The 16072-nt window shown below is 42.1% G+C and overlaps 1 protein-coding gene across 1 annotated transcript; it reads left to right on the forward strand.

The window, feature by feature from the left end:
- Window positions 1-1064: 1064 nt before the first annotated feature.
- LOC140727253 (uncharacterized) lies at window positions 1065-15184 on the forward strand. The gene is made up of 5 exons (XM_073044515.1): window positions 1065-1106; window positions 1885-2127; window positions 3377-3649; window positions 13798-14040; window positions 14838-15184. The coding sequence occupies exons 1-5, from the start codon at window positions 1065-1067 to the stop codon at window positions 15111-15113; spliced, it is 1077 nt and encodes a 358-aa protein (XP_072900616.1). The 3' UTR covers window positions 15114-15184.
- Window positions 15185-16072: the final 888 nt, after the last annotated feature.

Genomic DNA, 16072 nt, shown 5'->3' on the forward strand with positions numbered 1-16072 from the left:
TGAAATAATTCCATCTGGTTCAAGTGCCTGATGGTGGAGGAGTAATACTGTTCCCAGACCTGGTGCTGTGAGTCCTGAGGCTCCTGTACCTACCTGCAGAGAGCAGCAGTGAGAAGAGAACATGACCTGAGTGGAGGGTTTCCTGATCATGGATGCTGCTTTTCTGCGATAACGCTCCATGTAGATGTGCTGAATGGTGGACATGTCTTTACCAATAATGGACTGGGCAGTATTCACCATGTTTTGCAGTGCTTTCCATTCAAGGGCATTGGTGATTCCATACCTGGTCATGATGCAGCCCGGCAATGTACTCTCCATTACACATCTACAGAAGTTCGTCAATATTTTAGATGTCAAGCCGATTCTTTGTAATACTCTAAGTAAGTGGAGGTGCTGCAGTGCTTTCTTCATAATTGCACAGTACTGTACTGCCACCTCTATTCTTCCATCGGCAAATTCAGATGTGACTTGCCTTCAATGTTCTCAGCAGGGCAGGGTACAGGTCCTATGAACTTGTCACATGAAGGAATTTAAAGTTGCAGACCCTCTCCACCTCTAATCCTCCAATGAGGACTGGCTCATGGCCCTTAGTTTCATCCTCCTGAAATCAGTAATCAGCTCCTTGGTCTTGCTGACATGGAGTAAGAGGTTGTTATTCTGACACCCACTCAGCTGAATTTTCAATCTCATTTCTACATGCTGATTCCTCACCACCAGTTGTCACCAATGTCACCTGATTTTACTTTGTAAGAAGTGTTAGCATTCAAGCTCTGCCACAACCTGTTGATCATCCTTCAGCAATTCAAGTCTAGCCCTGAAATGTCACTTCACTCACAAAATGCATCGCGAATATTATACCTGGACTTCTGGTAACTTTGTTAGCCAACAGACAGGAATGCCTCTGATCTGGGCCTCAGCAGATGGTTCATTTCTTGATTCATCCAGGCTCCTCTTTGGGAAAGATTGGTTGATGATTGTTTTTATAAATCATGGTTGATTATTGTAATCTGAGTAACTTATTGAGATATTGGCCTTTCTCACATCAGAAGAATGATTTAATAGGAATGGAGTATAACAAGGATTTTGAGGAAATCCAGAATGTGGAGGTAATTGAAATGCTGAGTGTATGCGTACAGTTCTTCAATGACAGGAGAGTGGAAGGCTTTGACTGTTCAACGTGTTCAACAAGAGAAGTGGAGCAAACATAATGAATGCTGGAGGTGGGAAAACTACAAGGAACCACTGCGAAAGGCAATATTAACTCTTACTTGGAGGATCAAGTGGGTTATGAAGGGTGAGGCAACAGATATTATTGAAGATAAATCACGATTGAGTCATCGGGCTGAATTTGCTGATGATTGAATAGAGGTAGCTGATTAGTGTTGTGTCGCAGAAATTGTACAGATAGATTGTTGAAAGACGTCTGTCATTTGAATAAAGTGTCTCCTCAAAATAGGCAGTTTGGGAAAGGGAACCAAAATACTACTTTGTCAAAGGTGAATGGCCCTGGGTGATATGTAGCTGTGAACATTCCTGAACTGTTTGGTTTAAACAACAATTAAAATGATAAGAAAGCACAATTGAAAGAATCCACGATGCAACAAATGTCTTTCTGTTGTTTTTCTACAACAAATGAATAAAGGATTTTGTTGTGCTTTGCTGATGTTTAACGTTGTATCACCAGAATAACAAGAAACTGCCTAGTGAGGCCTTTCTACCCTGCATATAAATACCAGCTTGTGTTCGGCAGTGAAACATTCAGTTGGTTACCAGACTCACTGTGTTCAAAATGGGAAAGGCAAGGGCTACTCAGTAAATGAACTAAATGAGAATTCTCCATGAACACCTGAGCAACTATTAACACAGATATGTTTCTTCCCACAGATCATCTTCTACGAGGACAGGAACTTCCAGGGTCGGCACTATGAGTGCAGCTCCGACTGTGCCGACCTCTCCCCTTACTTCAGCCGCTGTAACTCCATCCGTGTTGAGAGTGACTGGTGGGTGTTGTACGAGAGACCCAACTACATGGGATACCAGTATGTCCTGAGCAGGGGAGAGTATCCTGACTACCAGCGCTGGATGGGATTCAATGACACAATCAGGTCCTGTCGCAGTTACCCATATGTAAGTTTCAGGTTTTTTCCCGGGAATTTGATCCTTTTGCAGTTTGGCTTTGTTGATGGAGAATTTGCCTTCCAAGTGCCAACTGGGTATCAACTATGCCTGAGTGTATTATTATGAAGGGCATTTTGAGGTGAAGGAGGCAAAAGTGTTGGGTCTCGTAAAGAGAATTAAGTGGGATATGTCACAGGGCCTGATGGGATTATACCCCAAGTTATTGAGAGGAGAAAGAGATGAGATTGCAGGGACCTTCAGCAATGTCTTTAGATCTTTTTTAGATATTTGAAGTTTTGCAAGTTTTGTTCACACCATTATAGGAGGGATGTCGAGGCCTTGTAGAGGGTGCATAGGAGGCTTGTCAGAATGCTTCCTGAATTAGAAGGAACGTGCTATATTGAGAGGGTGGACAATCCTGTGTTGTTATCTCTGGCACAGGGAAGGCTGAGGGGAGAGCTGAGAGAAGTTTCTAATCTTATGAGAGGCATAGATAGAGTAGATAGATATATCTTTTTCCCACAGTTAAAAGATATAAACCCAGATGACATGCACGTAAGTTGAGTGGGTGTAAGTTCAAAGGTGATGTGAAGGGCATTTCTTTCATAGGGAGTTGTGGGAGCCTGGAATACACTGCTTGTGGTGTTATTAGAGATGATAGTTGGGTGTTTCTGCAAGATGTTTAGTTAGGCACAGGAATTTGAAGGAAGTGGAAGGATATGGACATTATTTCAGCAGAAGAGATAGTTTAGTTCTTCATTTAATTTAAATGACCTCATAAATTTACTAATTTAATTGGTTCAGCAGAACATTGTGGTCCAAAGAGCCTGTTCCTTTGATCTACCATTTTATGTTCTGAGTTCTAAATGCAGAATTTCTCATATATTTTTCTGTGTATTCCTTTAACATGTTTGAACCAGTAGCAATGCCAGTTGGAGACATTGTTGAGACAGATAGTTAGTGAAATAATCAAATTGCATCTGACTTTATTTCCCATTGAATTCAATGTCCAGCCTGTCAATTAGTCTTCAGACATAGTGCATAATCAGAGAATACTATGGAAATCATCACTACTAAAACTCTCTATTTCCTATTACAGTACCAAGATGGAAACTAGAGGAAAAGATGACATTGCATCTAACTTAATTTCCCATTGAAAACAATGCCTAGACTGTGAATTGGTGGTCCGATGTAATGTTGAATGAGTGAATGTTTGTCAAAAGATTATTAGCAAAACAGTATTTTTGTCCTACTCCAGTACCGAGGTGGAAACTACAGGATGAGGATTTACGAGAGGCCTGACTTTGGAGGACAGATGATGGGATTCATGGACGATTGTCCCTCTGTCTACGATCGTTTCCGTTACCGTGACATCCACTCCTGTCAGGTGATGGATGGTTACTGGATCTTCTATGAACATCCCAACTACAGAGGCCGACAGTACTTCCTGAGACCCGGGGAATACAGGAGATACAGTGACTGGGGTGGCTACAATTCAATGATCGGGTCCTTCAGGCGCATGAGGGACTTCTAAAAGTTGCTCTTGAAAATCTGATTTTATCTTGTTGAAATATTTACCGAGGCAATAAAATACCTTTGATGACACTATTAGCTCATTCGATTCATTTACCCTGATTCCACTGGAAACACAACAGAACAGTACAGTAGTCATAATCTGATTACCACAATAAATTGTTTTACAACAGTTGGTTCCAGTTAACAGATAACATTATTATGATTCTTAGGAGGCTGAAAAATATAAACTTAATAGAAAGTTGTTCTTTGCCTCATGTTATTGTATCTATTGAGAGGCATTATGTTCCATTTTTGAATTAATTTCTAGTGAAGTTATTGAATTCAAGTACAGTATCTGTCTTTATGATTTCCATGATTCTGATGGTTTTTTTGAAATCGCTTTTCAAAAGTAGGAACAACGTAAATAGAGACGTGAAGTTAAAAGGCACAAATAACAGGACTTTTACAAAACATAATGAATTCTGCCAAAGTTGAAACCAGCTTAACCAACAAAATAAAATGGACTGGAATCAACTGGCTAGTTTAAACAGATCTATGATTCTGTGTGGGACTGGATTGTGAAGGATGGAACTTGAGTCAAAATTGATGTGGAAACCTTCAAAGCTTCTTAGGAAATTTAACAAAATCAGAAAGAATTACTTAAATGTCAGGAAACACAGATCCAAAAGAATGTAATTAGTCTGAAATGTAATCCTTTGAAAGTATGATGAATCTCTAGAACTGTCTATCTGGAGATTGTAGAGGCAGACCGAGGAAGTGGAAGCAGTCTAGGGAAATTGGGATGTGGGGAAATGGCCCAGAAGAGGACAGTGGCAGGTTCTGATGGAACCTCTTAATCTCTTACCACTTAATACTTTAACAGCATGACAGAGATTGGGAAAGTGTATAGTAGTTTAACAAAGAAGCACTATCTGAGCTGAAATTGAATCTTAACAAATCCACATATTTTTGGTAGTTTTCAGTTCACCTGGAATTAAATCAGAGCAGGGTACTTTGAAGGTTTTAATTTTGTCAAGTCAAGTCACTTTTATTGTTATTTTGACCATAACTGCTGGTACAGTGCATAGTTAAATGAGACAATGTTTTTCAGGACCATGGTGTTACATGACACAGTACAAAAACTAGACTGAACTATGTAAAAAAACAACACAGAGAAAGCTACACTAGACAACAGACGTACACAGGACTAAATAAAGTGCACAAAAACAGTGCAGGCATTACAATAAATAATAAACAGGACAGTAGGGCAAGGTGTCAGTCCAGGCTTCGGGTATTGAGGAGTCTGATAGCTTGGGGGAAGAAGCTGTTACATAGTCTGGTCGTGAGAGCCCGAATGCTTTGGAGCCTTTTCCCAGATGGCAGGAGGGAGAAGAGATTGTATGAGGGGGTCATGGGGTCCTTCATAATGCTGTTTCCTTTGCGGATGCAGCGTGTAGTGTAAATATCCGTGATGGTGGGAAGAGAGACCCCGATGATCTTCTCAGCTGACCTCACTATCCGCTGCAGGGTCTTGCGATCCGAGATGGTGCAATTTCCAAACCAGGCAGTGATGCAGCTGCTCAGGATGCTCTCAATACAACCCCTATAGAATGTGATGAGGATGGGGGGTGGGAGATGGACTTCCCTCAGCCTTCGCAGAAAGTAGAGACGCTGCTGGGCTTTCTTTGCTATGGAGCTGGTGTTGAGGGACCAGGTGAGATTCTCCATCAGGTGAACACCAAGAAATTTGGTGCTCTTTACGATCTCTACCGAGGAGCCATCGATGTTCAGCAGGGAGTGGTCACTCCGTGCCCTCCTGAAGTCAACAACCATCTCTTTTGTTTTGTTCACATAAAGAGACAGGTCATTGGCTCTGCACCAGTCCATTAGCCGCTGCACCTCCTCTCTGTAAGCTGACTCGTCGTTCTTGCTGATGAGACCCACCACGGTCGTGTCATCGGCAAACTTGATGATATGGTTCGAGCTGTGTGTTGCAGCACAGTCATGGGTCAGCGGGGTGAACAGCAGTGGACTGAGCACACAGCCCTGGGGAGCCCCCGTGCTCAGTGAGATGGTGTTAGAGATGCTGCTCCCGATCCGGACTGACTGAGGTCTCCCAGTCAGGAAGTCTAGGATCCAATTGCAGAGGGAAGTGTTCAGGCCCAGTAGGCTCAGCTTTCCAATCAGTTTCTGAGGGATTATTGTGTTGAATGCTGAACTGAAGTCTATGAACAGCATTTGAATGTATGTGTCTTTTTTGTCCAGGTGGAGGGTGGTGGCAATGGCGTCATCTGTTGAGCGGTTGGGCCGGTACACAAACTGCAGGGGGTCCAGTGAGGGGGGCAGCTGGGTCTTGATATGCCTCATGACGAGCCTCTCGAAACACTTTATGATGATGGATGTGAGTGCAATGGGACGGTAGTCATTTAGGCAGGACACTGAAGACTTCTTCGGCACGGCGATGATGGTGGCGGCCTTGAAGCACATTGGAATGGTGGCGCTGCTCAGGGAGATGTTGAAGATGTCAGTGAGAACATCTGCTAGCTGGTCTGCACATCCCCTGAGCTTTCTACCCGGGATGTTGTCTGGTCCTGCCGTCTTCCGTGGGTTGACCCTGCACAGGGTTCTTCACACGTCGGCCACGGAGAGACACAGCACCTGGTCATTCGCAGGAGGGGTGGACTTCCTCGCCACCACGTCATTTTCTGCCTCAAACCGGGCGTAGAAATTGCTCAGCGCATCTGGGAGGGAGGCATCACCTGCACAGTCAGGTGATATTGTCTTGTAATTGGTGATGTCCTGGATGCCCTTCCACATGCGCCGCGTGCTGCCGCTGTCCTGGAAGTGACTGTGGATTAGCTGGGCTTGTGCACGCTTTGCCCCTCTGATGGCTCGGGACAGTTTGGCCCTTGCTGTTGTTAGGGCTACCTTGTCGCCTGCTCTGAAGGCAGAGTCGCGGGACCTCAGCAGCGCACGCACCTCCGCGGTCATCCGTGGCTTCTGGTTGGCACGTATAGTGATGGTCTTGGACAGAGTAACATCATCAATGCACTTGCTGATGTAGCTGGTCACTGATGCTGTGTACTCCTCTAAGTTGGTAGAGTCGCCATCGGTTGCAGCCTCCCTGAACATGTGCCAGTCAGTGTTCTCAAAGCAGTCTTGAAGAGCAGAGATGGCTCCTGCTGGCCAGGTTTTCACCTGCTTCTGAACTGGTCTGGAGCACCTGACCAGTGGTCTGTCTGCTGGGATTAGCATAACAGAGATGTGGTCTGAGTATCCGAGGTGGGGGTGGGGCTCTGCCCGGTATGCGTCGGGAATGTTTGTGTAAACAGGGTCCAATGCGTTCTCCCCCCTCGTTGCAAAGTCCACATATTGATGGAATTTGGGGAGCACTGACTTAAGGTTCGTGTGGTTAAAATCACCGGTGACAATAAACAGACCATCAGGATGTGTGTTCTGCAGTTTGCTAAAAGCCCTGTACAGTTCACAGAGCGCCTCCTTAGCATTAGCGCAGGGGGGAATGTACACACCGAATATAAGAACAGAGGTGAATTCCCGTGGCAAATAAAATGGTTTGCATCGAACTGCCACAAATTCTAGCAGCGATGAGCAGTGTCTGGAAACCAGCACAGAGTTCTTACACCATTCCATGTCAATATAAACACAGACACCGCCACCGCGAGCCTTACCGGAGACAGCTGCATCTCTGTCCGAATGAAACAAAGCTAGCCCGTCTAGCTGGATGGCAGCGTCCGAAATCCCATCAGTGAGCCATGTCTCTGTGAAGACATAAGCGGAGCAAACTCTGTACTCCCGCCAAGTATTTCGTTGGAGTCGGATGTAGTCCATTTTATTGTCCAGGGAGCGGACATTGGAGAGCAGAATGGACGGGAGAGCTGGCTGGCTAGGGTTTGCTTTTAGCCTGGCATGGACCCCTGCCCGTTTGCCTCGCTTCTGCTTCCTCACACTTCGCTTTCGACGTCTCCATCTCCGGCTACCAGCATCAGATGAGTCTGAGGAATGTAGGCCCGTTCCCCTCAGCAAGCCGACGTCGCGTAATTCAGCCAGAAGTTCTTTGTGGAGGTTTGTTTTTGGGCCATCTCTGTATTGTAGTAGTATCTGGTGATGGTAGATAGCCGCTCTGTTATCCATGTGCCCTAATTGAAAAGGGGCACCATAGATACTAGAGTAGGCTTTTTGATGTGGCAAAGAGCAGCAATACCTTTACTTTGGAAAGCTTGCCTCATGTCTTGTTTATGGATGTTAATGTAAGGACAGAAGAACTTTTCCAGGTTTAAGTCACATTTTTGTTTTTTTGGAGTAGACTGAAGGATGATCATACTGAAACAAATCACATCCAAGACCATACAAATGGGTTGATGTCAAGATCTTTCTACCACTAGGGGCCTTGAACAGTTGACATAGCCATAAGATAATGGGACAAATATTTAAAGTTGAGGTGTTGAGAAATATCTTCTCACTGAAATTGGCAAACCAACAACCCAGTAATGTAGGAGCTAAATAACTATAGTGTGAATGAGCTGCCTGAAATAATAATCTCAGATATATCTTACTTAAATATAAAAAAATTCCAAGAATGAAAGAAATTGATGAGTTATATTATTGAGGTTTGTAAAATCATGAATCATGTAAAAGATTGAGGGTTGCAGTATTTTTCACAGTGTAGAGTTGTCTAAAATGAGACAGCTTGGATTTGGATGAGAGAGGAAAGAGAGGAACTGAGGAGCAGAAGACAGTGTTACAAACTAGAAACAACCAAATTAATTATACATTGACACACCTTCGGTACATGGATAATTTGAAATTTTATGCTCCTTCCTACATCAGTAAAGCTAAAGCAATTAATTTAAAGAGTAGAACCATTTTTGAAAGATATAAACATAAAGAAAGGTGCAATAGAGCTCGTAGAATATAAAACCTAGCAGCAGGATACAATACAACTGATGGATGAGTCGAAAATGTAATCATGCATTTGGGATATCAAAAAGCAAAGAAATTAGATCATTGTGAGTTAAAGGGAAAACTTTTGTCAGAATTTACTTCAAGACTTGTCAAACAGAGCTCCACAGTAAAAACATAACAAAGACAAGGAACGCTTTCACTCTACCCATATTACTATATCCTTTTGGCATAATTTTTTGGTCCAAACCCAATCTGCAAAAGTTACAAAGAAAACTACGAGCTGAAATGACAAATTTTAGAGAACACTATGTACACTCGAACACAGTAGGTGTTGGCATGGAAACGTCAAACCCCTGGCTAGAGTTGGAGACCTCTTCCCAGAAACATTTGGGCTCCTTGTGGCAATACAGGACCAGGCCGTTAACACAAAAAAATTACCAAAATACATAATAAAAGAGCAACAAAGTCCAGATGATAAATGTCAAGAGAAACCAGAACAACTTAGCACATTACAGTATTCTGCATCAGTTTAACTCCTGATTACTTACACAGGCACAATCAAGTGGCAAATGTCATTCACCAAAATCTTGCTTTAAAATACAACCTCAGAAAAGACACCATGCCTTATGATAAATAAAAGTCTAATCCACTATTAGAGGCAGTCCTGGAAATTATATTACAACCAATCTATTACTACTGATAAGACAACCTATAATAACTGGCTGAACAAGAAAGAACAACTTATTTAAGATGTACTGCCCTGTTTAAGATTTCTACAGCTAATGCAGTGGGGTATTTCATTCAAGAGCTTTCTGTAAAAGCAGTGTGTTCTGCTGGTAGAATGTTTTTGTTTCAGCTAAAGATAAGGGACCATGATGTTCAGCTTATGAATGTTGTGTCAACCAATCAGGGTGGTGAAATTGGGAAAAGGTTCTAGAGAGAGCTGGGCGCAGAAAGGTTTGTGATGGACACTGGTGGGGTTTGTGACCTTGTTGGTGGGTGAGGCAGAGAAGAGAATACTGGGAAGGTTGGCCATAAGATTCCATCCAACAGGAAGACACAATTGCAAGGAGTGCTTCATGAGACGAAGGAGTCCAAGAAGGGAAGCTCTACTGGTGAATGGTGATGATAGTTCAGTGTCATGAGTAATCGTTATACTTTTGAATAGTATGAGCTCCAATTCTATATGGACATTTAGACTGGTTTAACTCTAATGGGCCCTTTTATTTTTTCTTTTCTTTCTTTTCTTTTTCTTAATTACTGTTTGATAAAGCTAATCTTAGTAAATACACTTTCTTTATCATTGAATGCATTGTATGATCTGTTATTTCTTGCTGACCGATAATTGTGTATGGGCTGTACTTACACAGCGTTCGCTCTAATTGGTGTTCCGTAAATCAGAGCATCTAAATTTTTATGTTTAGTTGAACCTTATATCACAGGAAACCAAGATGTATATTGTCTATGAAAGGTGGCCTTCTCACTACAGAGTCACAAGGCTTTTAGCTGAGCCGGCTAATGAGCCAAGATTGCAAACAAGCCCAGTGAGGGGGCAACAAATAGATGGAGCCATTCAAAACACACATAACATACAGAAATAAACAATTAAAAAACATCAGAAATACGCAGAATTAGAAGAGGAATTTGAAAGACTATGAAACATGAGCAGTTTTTACATTGTCCCAATAGTAATCTCTACAACTTGTATCATCCCAACCCAAAGTCACTACACAATAGAATGAAACAATTAGGCCTACACAGCAATATTTATGTAAATCTTCAGAAAGCCACAACGTGAAACACCACTTGAACAGTCCAAAAGCTCCTCGCAAATGAGAAATTAATGCGCTTGGCTATGCCTGTCCCTCAGGTTTATCAGCTAAAGCTGAGATAAAAACATACCAGTAATAATAATTAATCAATAAACAATAAATATCAGAACATGAGATGAAAATTCCTTGAAAGTGAGTTTTGGGAAGAATTGAGTGAAGTGATTTCATCTGGTTCAAGTGCCTGATGGTGGAGGGGTAACTAATGTTCCTGAACCTGGTGCTGTGAGTCCTGAGGCTCCTGTACCTACTTGCTGAGTGTAGCAGCTGAGAGCATGACCTGGGTTGTGGGGGTCCTGATGATGGATGCTGCTTTTCTTCAATAATGCTCCATGTAGACGTGCTGAAAGGTGGGGAGATCTTTACCCATAATGGACTGGGCATTTTCCAAAACTTTTTGAAGTGTATTCCATTCAAGGGCATTGGTGTTTACCATACCTGGCCATGATACAGCCAGTCAATACACTCCCCATAATACATCTACAGATGTTTGTCACTATTTTAGATGTCATGCGGAATCTTCTCAATCCTCTAAGTAAGTACTGCTTGACTGTGTCTTTATTGATTCTTTGCTGCACACTGGAGTGCTCGGTGGGGGGCACTTTTTTGCTGATGGGGGGAGGGGGGTATCATTGCCTTGCTGCTGCTTACGCGTGGGAGTGTGTAGCTGGGGGGGCCCTTTGAGTTTCTAGCGTTTAACTGTGATTCATTCTTTGGGGCATGCCTCTGTGTTTCTGAATGTTTGCGATGAAATAGGATTTCAGGAGGGATATTGTATACATTTCTCTGACTTTAAATGCAGCTACCTACCTGTTGTAAGTAGAGGCACTGCAGTGTTTTCTTCCAAATTGCACAGCACTGATAAGCCACCTCCATTCTTCCATCAGCAAATTCAGATGTGATTTGCCTTCAATAATCTCAGCTGGGCAGAGTACAGGTCCTTTGAAATGATCACATGAAGGAACTTAAAGTTGCTGACCCTCTCCACCTCTGAGGACTGGCTCATTGCCATTGGTTTCCTTCTCCAGAAATCAACAATTAGCTCCTTGGTCTTGCTAACATGAGGTTGTTATTGAGACACCATTCAGCCGAATTTTCAATCTCGTTTCTACGTACTGATTCCCCACTACATGTTGTCACCTGTGTCGCCTGATTTCAATTTGTAAGAAGAGGTAGCATTCAACCTCTGCCACAACCTGATGAGCATCCTTCAATGATTGAAGTTTAGTCTTGAACTTTCAGTTGTTCATGAAATACAATGCAGAGATCATGCCTGGACCTCTAATAACTTTCTTGGCCACCAGACTGGACTGCCTCTGATCTGGGCCTCAGCCGATGGTGGATTTCATGATTCATCCAGGCTCCTGGTTTGGGAAGGTCACTGAATGATTTTGTGGGAGCGCACTGGTTGATGATTGTTTTTATAAACCATGGTTAGTTACTGTAATCGGAGTAACTTATTGAGTTATTGGCCTTTCTCATATCAGAAAATGAACTACAAGGTATGAGGTATCACAAGATTGGTGAGGAATCCAGAATGTGGAGGTAATTGAAATGCTGAGTGTATGTGTACAGTTCTTCAGTGACAGGAGAGTGGAAGGCTTTGACTGTTCAACAAGAGAAGTGGAGCAAACATAATGAATGCTGGAGGTGGGAAAACTACAAGGAACCACTGTGAAAGGCAATATGTTTTTTATATTTTATTGAAGGAATGACACAATACAGAATACATAATGGATTACATTTTCCTCCATTTTGCTTTTATGTCTTACCCCTAAACTAATCACCCGCCCTCCCCGAACATACCACGGCAGCTAATGTATTTACAATACAGCACTTCACAAATAAAAGTACAGACATTTCACAGTCATTCCCCCACACTACTTCAAGATGAAGGCCCACACACATCCACAATATGTCAGATGATCCAGAATACACTCATTTTACAATTCATCAACAACCCCGTGAGGTAAACCATATGCAGGTTAAAAAGGAGGCAACTTCCCAAGTACAATCAAATGCCCCCAACTGGTAGGTAATTCCTTAAGACTCCAAAAATATGACAAAAAGGTCCCCATTTCGAACAGAACTTTTTCACAGACTGCCTCAGAGTGAATTTAATCTTTTCTAATTTCAGGAAAAACATTATGTCCTCTAACCAAGCATCAGCAGATGGGGGAATGGCAGATTTCCAGACCAGCAAGATTCTCCTACGGGCCAAAAGCGATGTAAATGCAATGATATCCGACTGGTTTGCATTTAAACCCAAAACATCATCTGCCACACCAAATACAACTATAAGCGGGCAAGGTCTCAGTGTCATCCCCAAAACCTCACTGATAATTTTAAAAACCAGTGCCCAATAGCCATCACACCGCGGGCAAGACCAGAATGCATGCACTAAACCAGCCAGAGAGAAGGAACACCTGTCACAGCTAGCATCTGTGCCAGGATATATGTCAGTAAGCCTGGCTTTACTTAAATGTACCCTGTGTAAAACTTTAAATTGTATGAGCCCCAGTCTAGCACATGATGACGAGGAATGAACCTTATTCAATGCTTTTGCCCAATAATCCTCAGCCAGATCCATACCAAGGTCATTCTCCCACCTAGTCTTAGTTTTGCTTAGACCTTGAACTCCCAAAGACATCAGCTGAAAGTATAGTACAAAGATCAGCCCTTTATTATGAAAGCTAAGAGTGAGCTTTTCCCACAACATAGCAGGTGGTAGATCAGGAAAAGAGGGAAAATTTTCCTTGACAAAGTGGGAAACTGCAGGCAATATTAACTCTCTCTTAGAGGATCAAGTGGGTTATGAAAGGAAAGGCTGCAAATATTATTGAAGACAAATCACATTTGACTCAACTGGCTGAATTCACTGATGGAAGAATAGAGGTGGCTGATCAGTGTTGTGTAGTAGAAACTGCACAAATGGATTATCAAAAGACTTTTGACATTTTAATAAGGTGTCTTCTCAAAGTGGGCAATTTGGGAAAGAAAACCAAAATACTACTTTGACCGAGTTGAATGGACCTGTTTGAAACGTAGCTATGAATGTTCCTGAACTATTTGGTTTAAACAACAATTAAAATGATAAGAAAGCACAACAGAAAGAATCCATGATGCAACAAATGTCTTTTTGTTGTTTTTTGACAATAAGTGAAAAAAAGGATTTTGCTGCATTTTGCTGATGTTTAATGATGTGTCAGCAGAACAACAGGAAACTGCCTAGTGAGGCCTTTCTACCCTGCATATAAATACCAGCTTGTGTTCAGCAGTGAAACATTCAGTTGGTTACCAGACTCATTGTGTTCAAAATGGGAAAAGCAAGGACTACTCAGTAAATGAACTAAATGAGAATTCTCCATGAACACCTGAGCAACTATTAACACAGATATGCTTCTTCCCACAGATCATCTTCTACGAGGACAGGAACTTCCAGGGTCGGCACTATGAGTGCAGCTCCGACTGTGCCGACCTCTCCCCTTACTTCAGCCGCTGTAACTCCATCCGTGTTGAGAGTGACTGGTGGGTGTTGTACGAGAGACCCAACTACATGGGATACCAGTATGTCCTGAGCAGGGGAGAGTATCCTGACTACCAGCGCTGGATGGGATTCAATGACACAATCAGGTCCTGTCGCAGTTACCCATATGTAAGTAGCAATTTCTTTTGCAGGGAATTTGATCTTTTGTAGTTTGGCTTCGCAGATGGAGAATTTACCTTGCAAGCACCGACTGGGTATCAAATATACCTGAGTGTACTAATACGAAGGGCATTTCAAAGCATAGGAGGTAGTAGTGTTGGGTCTCGTAAAGAGAATTAAGTTGGATAAGTCCCCAGTCCCTGATGGGATATAGTCCAGGTTATTGAGAGAGGCAAGAGCTGAGATTGCTGGGATCTTGACCAACATTTTCGGGTCTGTTTTAGCTCCCTGGAATTTTGCAACAGTTTTGGTCGCACCATGATAGGAAGGACGTTTAGGCTTTGGAGAGGGTTCAGAGGAGGATTGTCAGAATGCTGCCAGAATTAGAAGGCATGTGCTATAACGAAAGGGTGGACAATCTTGTGTTATTTTCTCAGCAGCAGCGAAGGCTGAGCGGGAGATCTGAGAGAAGTTTCTAAGCTTATGAGAGGTATTGATAGAGTAGACAGACAGTACCTTTGGCCCACAGTTAAAAAATATAATACCAGAGGACATGAATATGTTTTAAATTCTAAATGCAGAATTTCTCAAATTTTCTCCTGGGTTTTTCTTTAACATGTTTCAACCAGTAGTAATGCCAGTTGGAGACATTGTTGAGGCAGATAGTTAGTGAAATGATCGAGTTGCATCTGACTTTATTTCCCATTGACATCAATGTCCAGCCTGTCAATTAGTGCTCAGATGTAGTGTATAGTTGGCAGATAATCTACAAAATATCATTACTAACACGGTGTTTCCTATTCCAGTACCGAGATGGAAACTACAGGATGAGGATTTATGAGAGGCCTGACTTTTCAGGGCAGATGATGGAATTCATGGATGACTGTCCCTCTGTCTACGATCGTTTCCGTTACCGTGACATCCACTCCTGTCAGGTGATGGATGGTTACTGGATCTTCTATGAACATCCCAACTACAGAGGCCGACAGTACTTCCTGAGACCCGGGGAATACAGGAGATACAGTGACTGGGGTGGCTACAACTCAATGATTGGGTCCTTCAGGCGCATGAGGGACTTCTAAAAGTGGGTCTTGAAAATCTGATATTAACCTGTTGAAATATTTATGGAGGCAATAAAATCCCTTTGATGACACTATCAGCTCATTTGATTCATTTCTCCTGATTCCACTGGAAATCACAATAGAACAATAATCATAATCTGAGGACCACATTGCTTTTTTTTACCACAGTTGGTTCCAATTAACAGCTAACATTATGATGATTTATAGGAGGCTGAAAACATAAAGTTAATCTTTGCCTCTTGTGTTATCATGTCTATTAAGAGGCATTATGTTCCATTTCTGAATTTATTTGCAGAAAATCATTGAGTACAAGTATCTATCTTTATGATAGAACCCATGGTTCTGATGGGTTTTTGAAATGACTTCACAAAAGTTGAAACAACATAAATAGAGATATGGAGTTAAACAGCACAGAAAGCAACAATTTTACAAAATATGATGAATTCTACCAGAGTTGTGACCAGCATAAACAACAAGGTGAAATGGACAGAAATCTGCTGGCTACTATAAACATATCTATGATTCTGTGTGGGATCGGATTGTGAAGGATGGAGGTTGAATCAAAATTGATGTTGAATGATTGAATGATTTGAAATTGTAGAACCTTCTTAGGAAATTTAACAAAATCAGAAAAAATATTTAAACCTCAGTAAACACAGATCGAAAAGAATGCAATAAGACTGAAATATAGGTCTTTGAAAGGATGATATCCAAGCAGTCTGGGGAAATCAGGATATGGACAAATGGCCCGGAAGAGGACAGTGGCAGGTTCTGATAGAACTTCTTAACCTCTTAGCAGAGGGAAAGAAACTGATTGGTGACATTATTGAGGTTTTTAAAATCAGAAACCATGTATAATGTTGAGGGCCACAGTATTTTTCAGAGTAGAGTTGTCCAAAATGAGACAGCTTGGATTTTGGATGAGAGAGGAAAGAGGAACTGAGAAGCAGAAGATAGTG

Source organism: Hemitrygon akajei, chromosome 5 (assembly GCF_048418815.1).
Source record: "Hemitrygon akajei chromosome 5, sHemAka1.3, whole genome shotgun sequence".
Lineage (NCBI taxonomy): Eukaryota > Metazoa > Chordata > Chondrichthyes > Myliobatiformes > Dasyatidae > Hemitrygon > Hemitrygon akajei.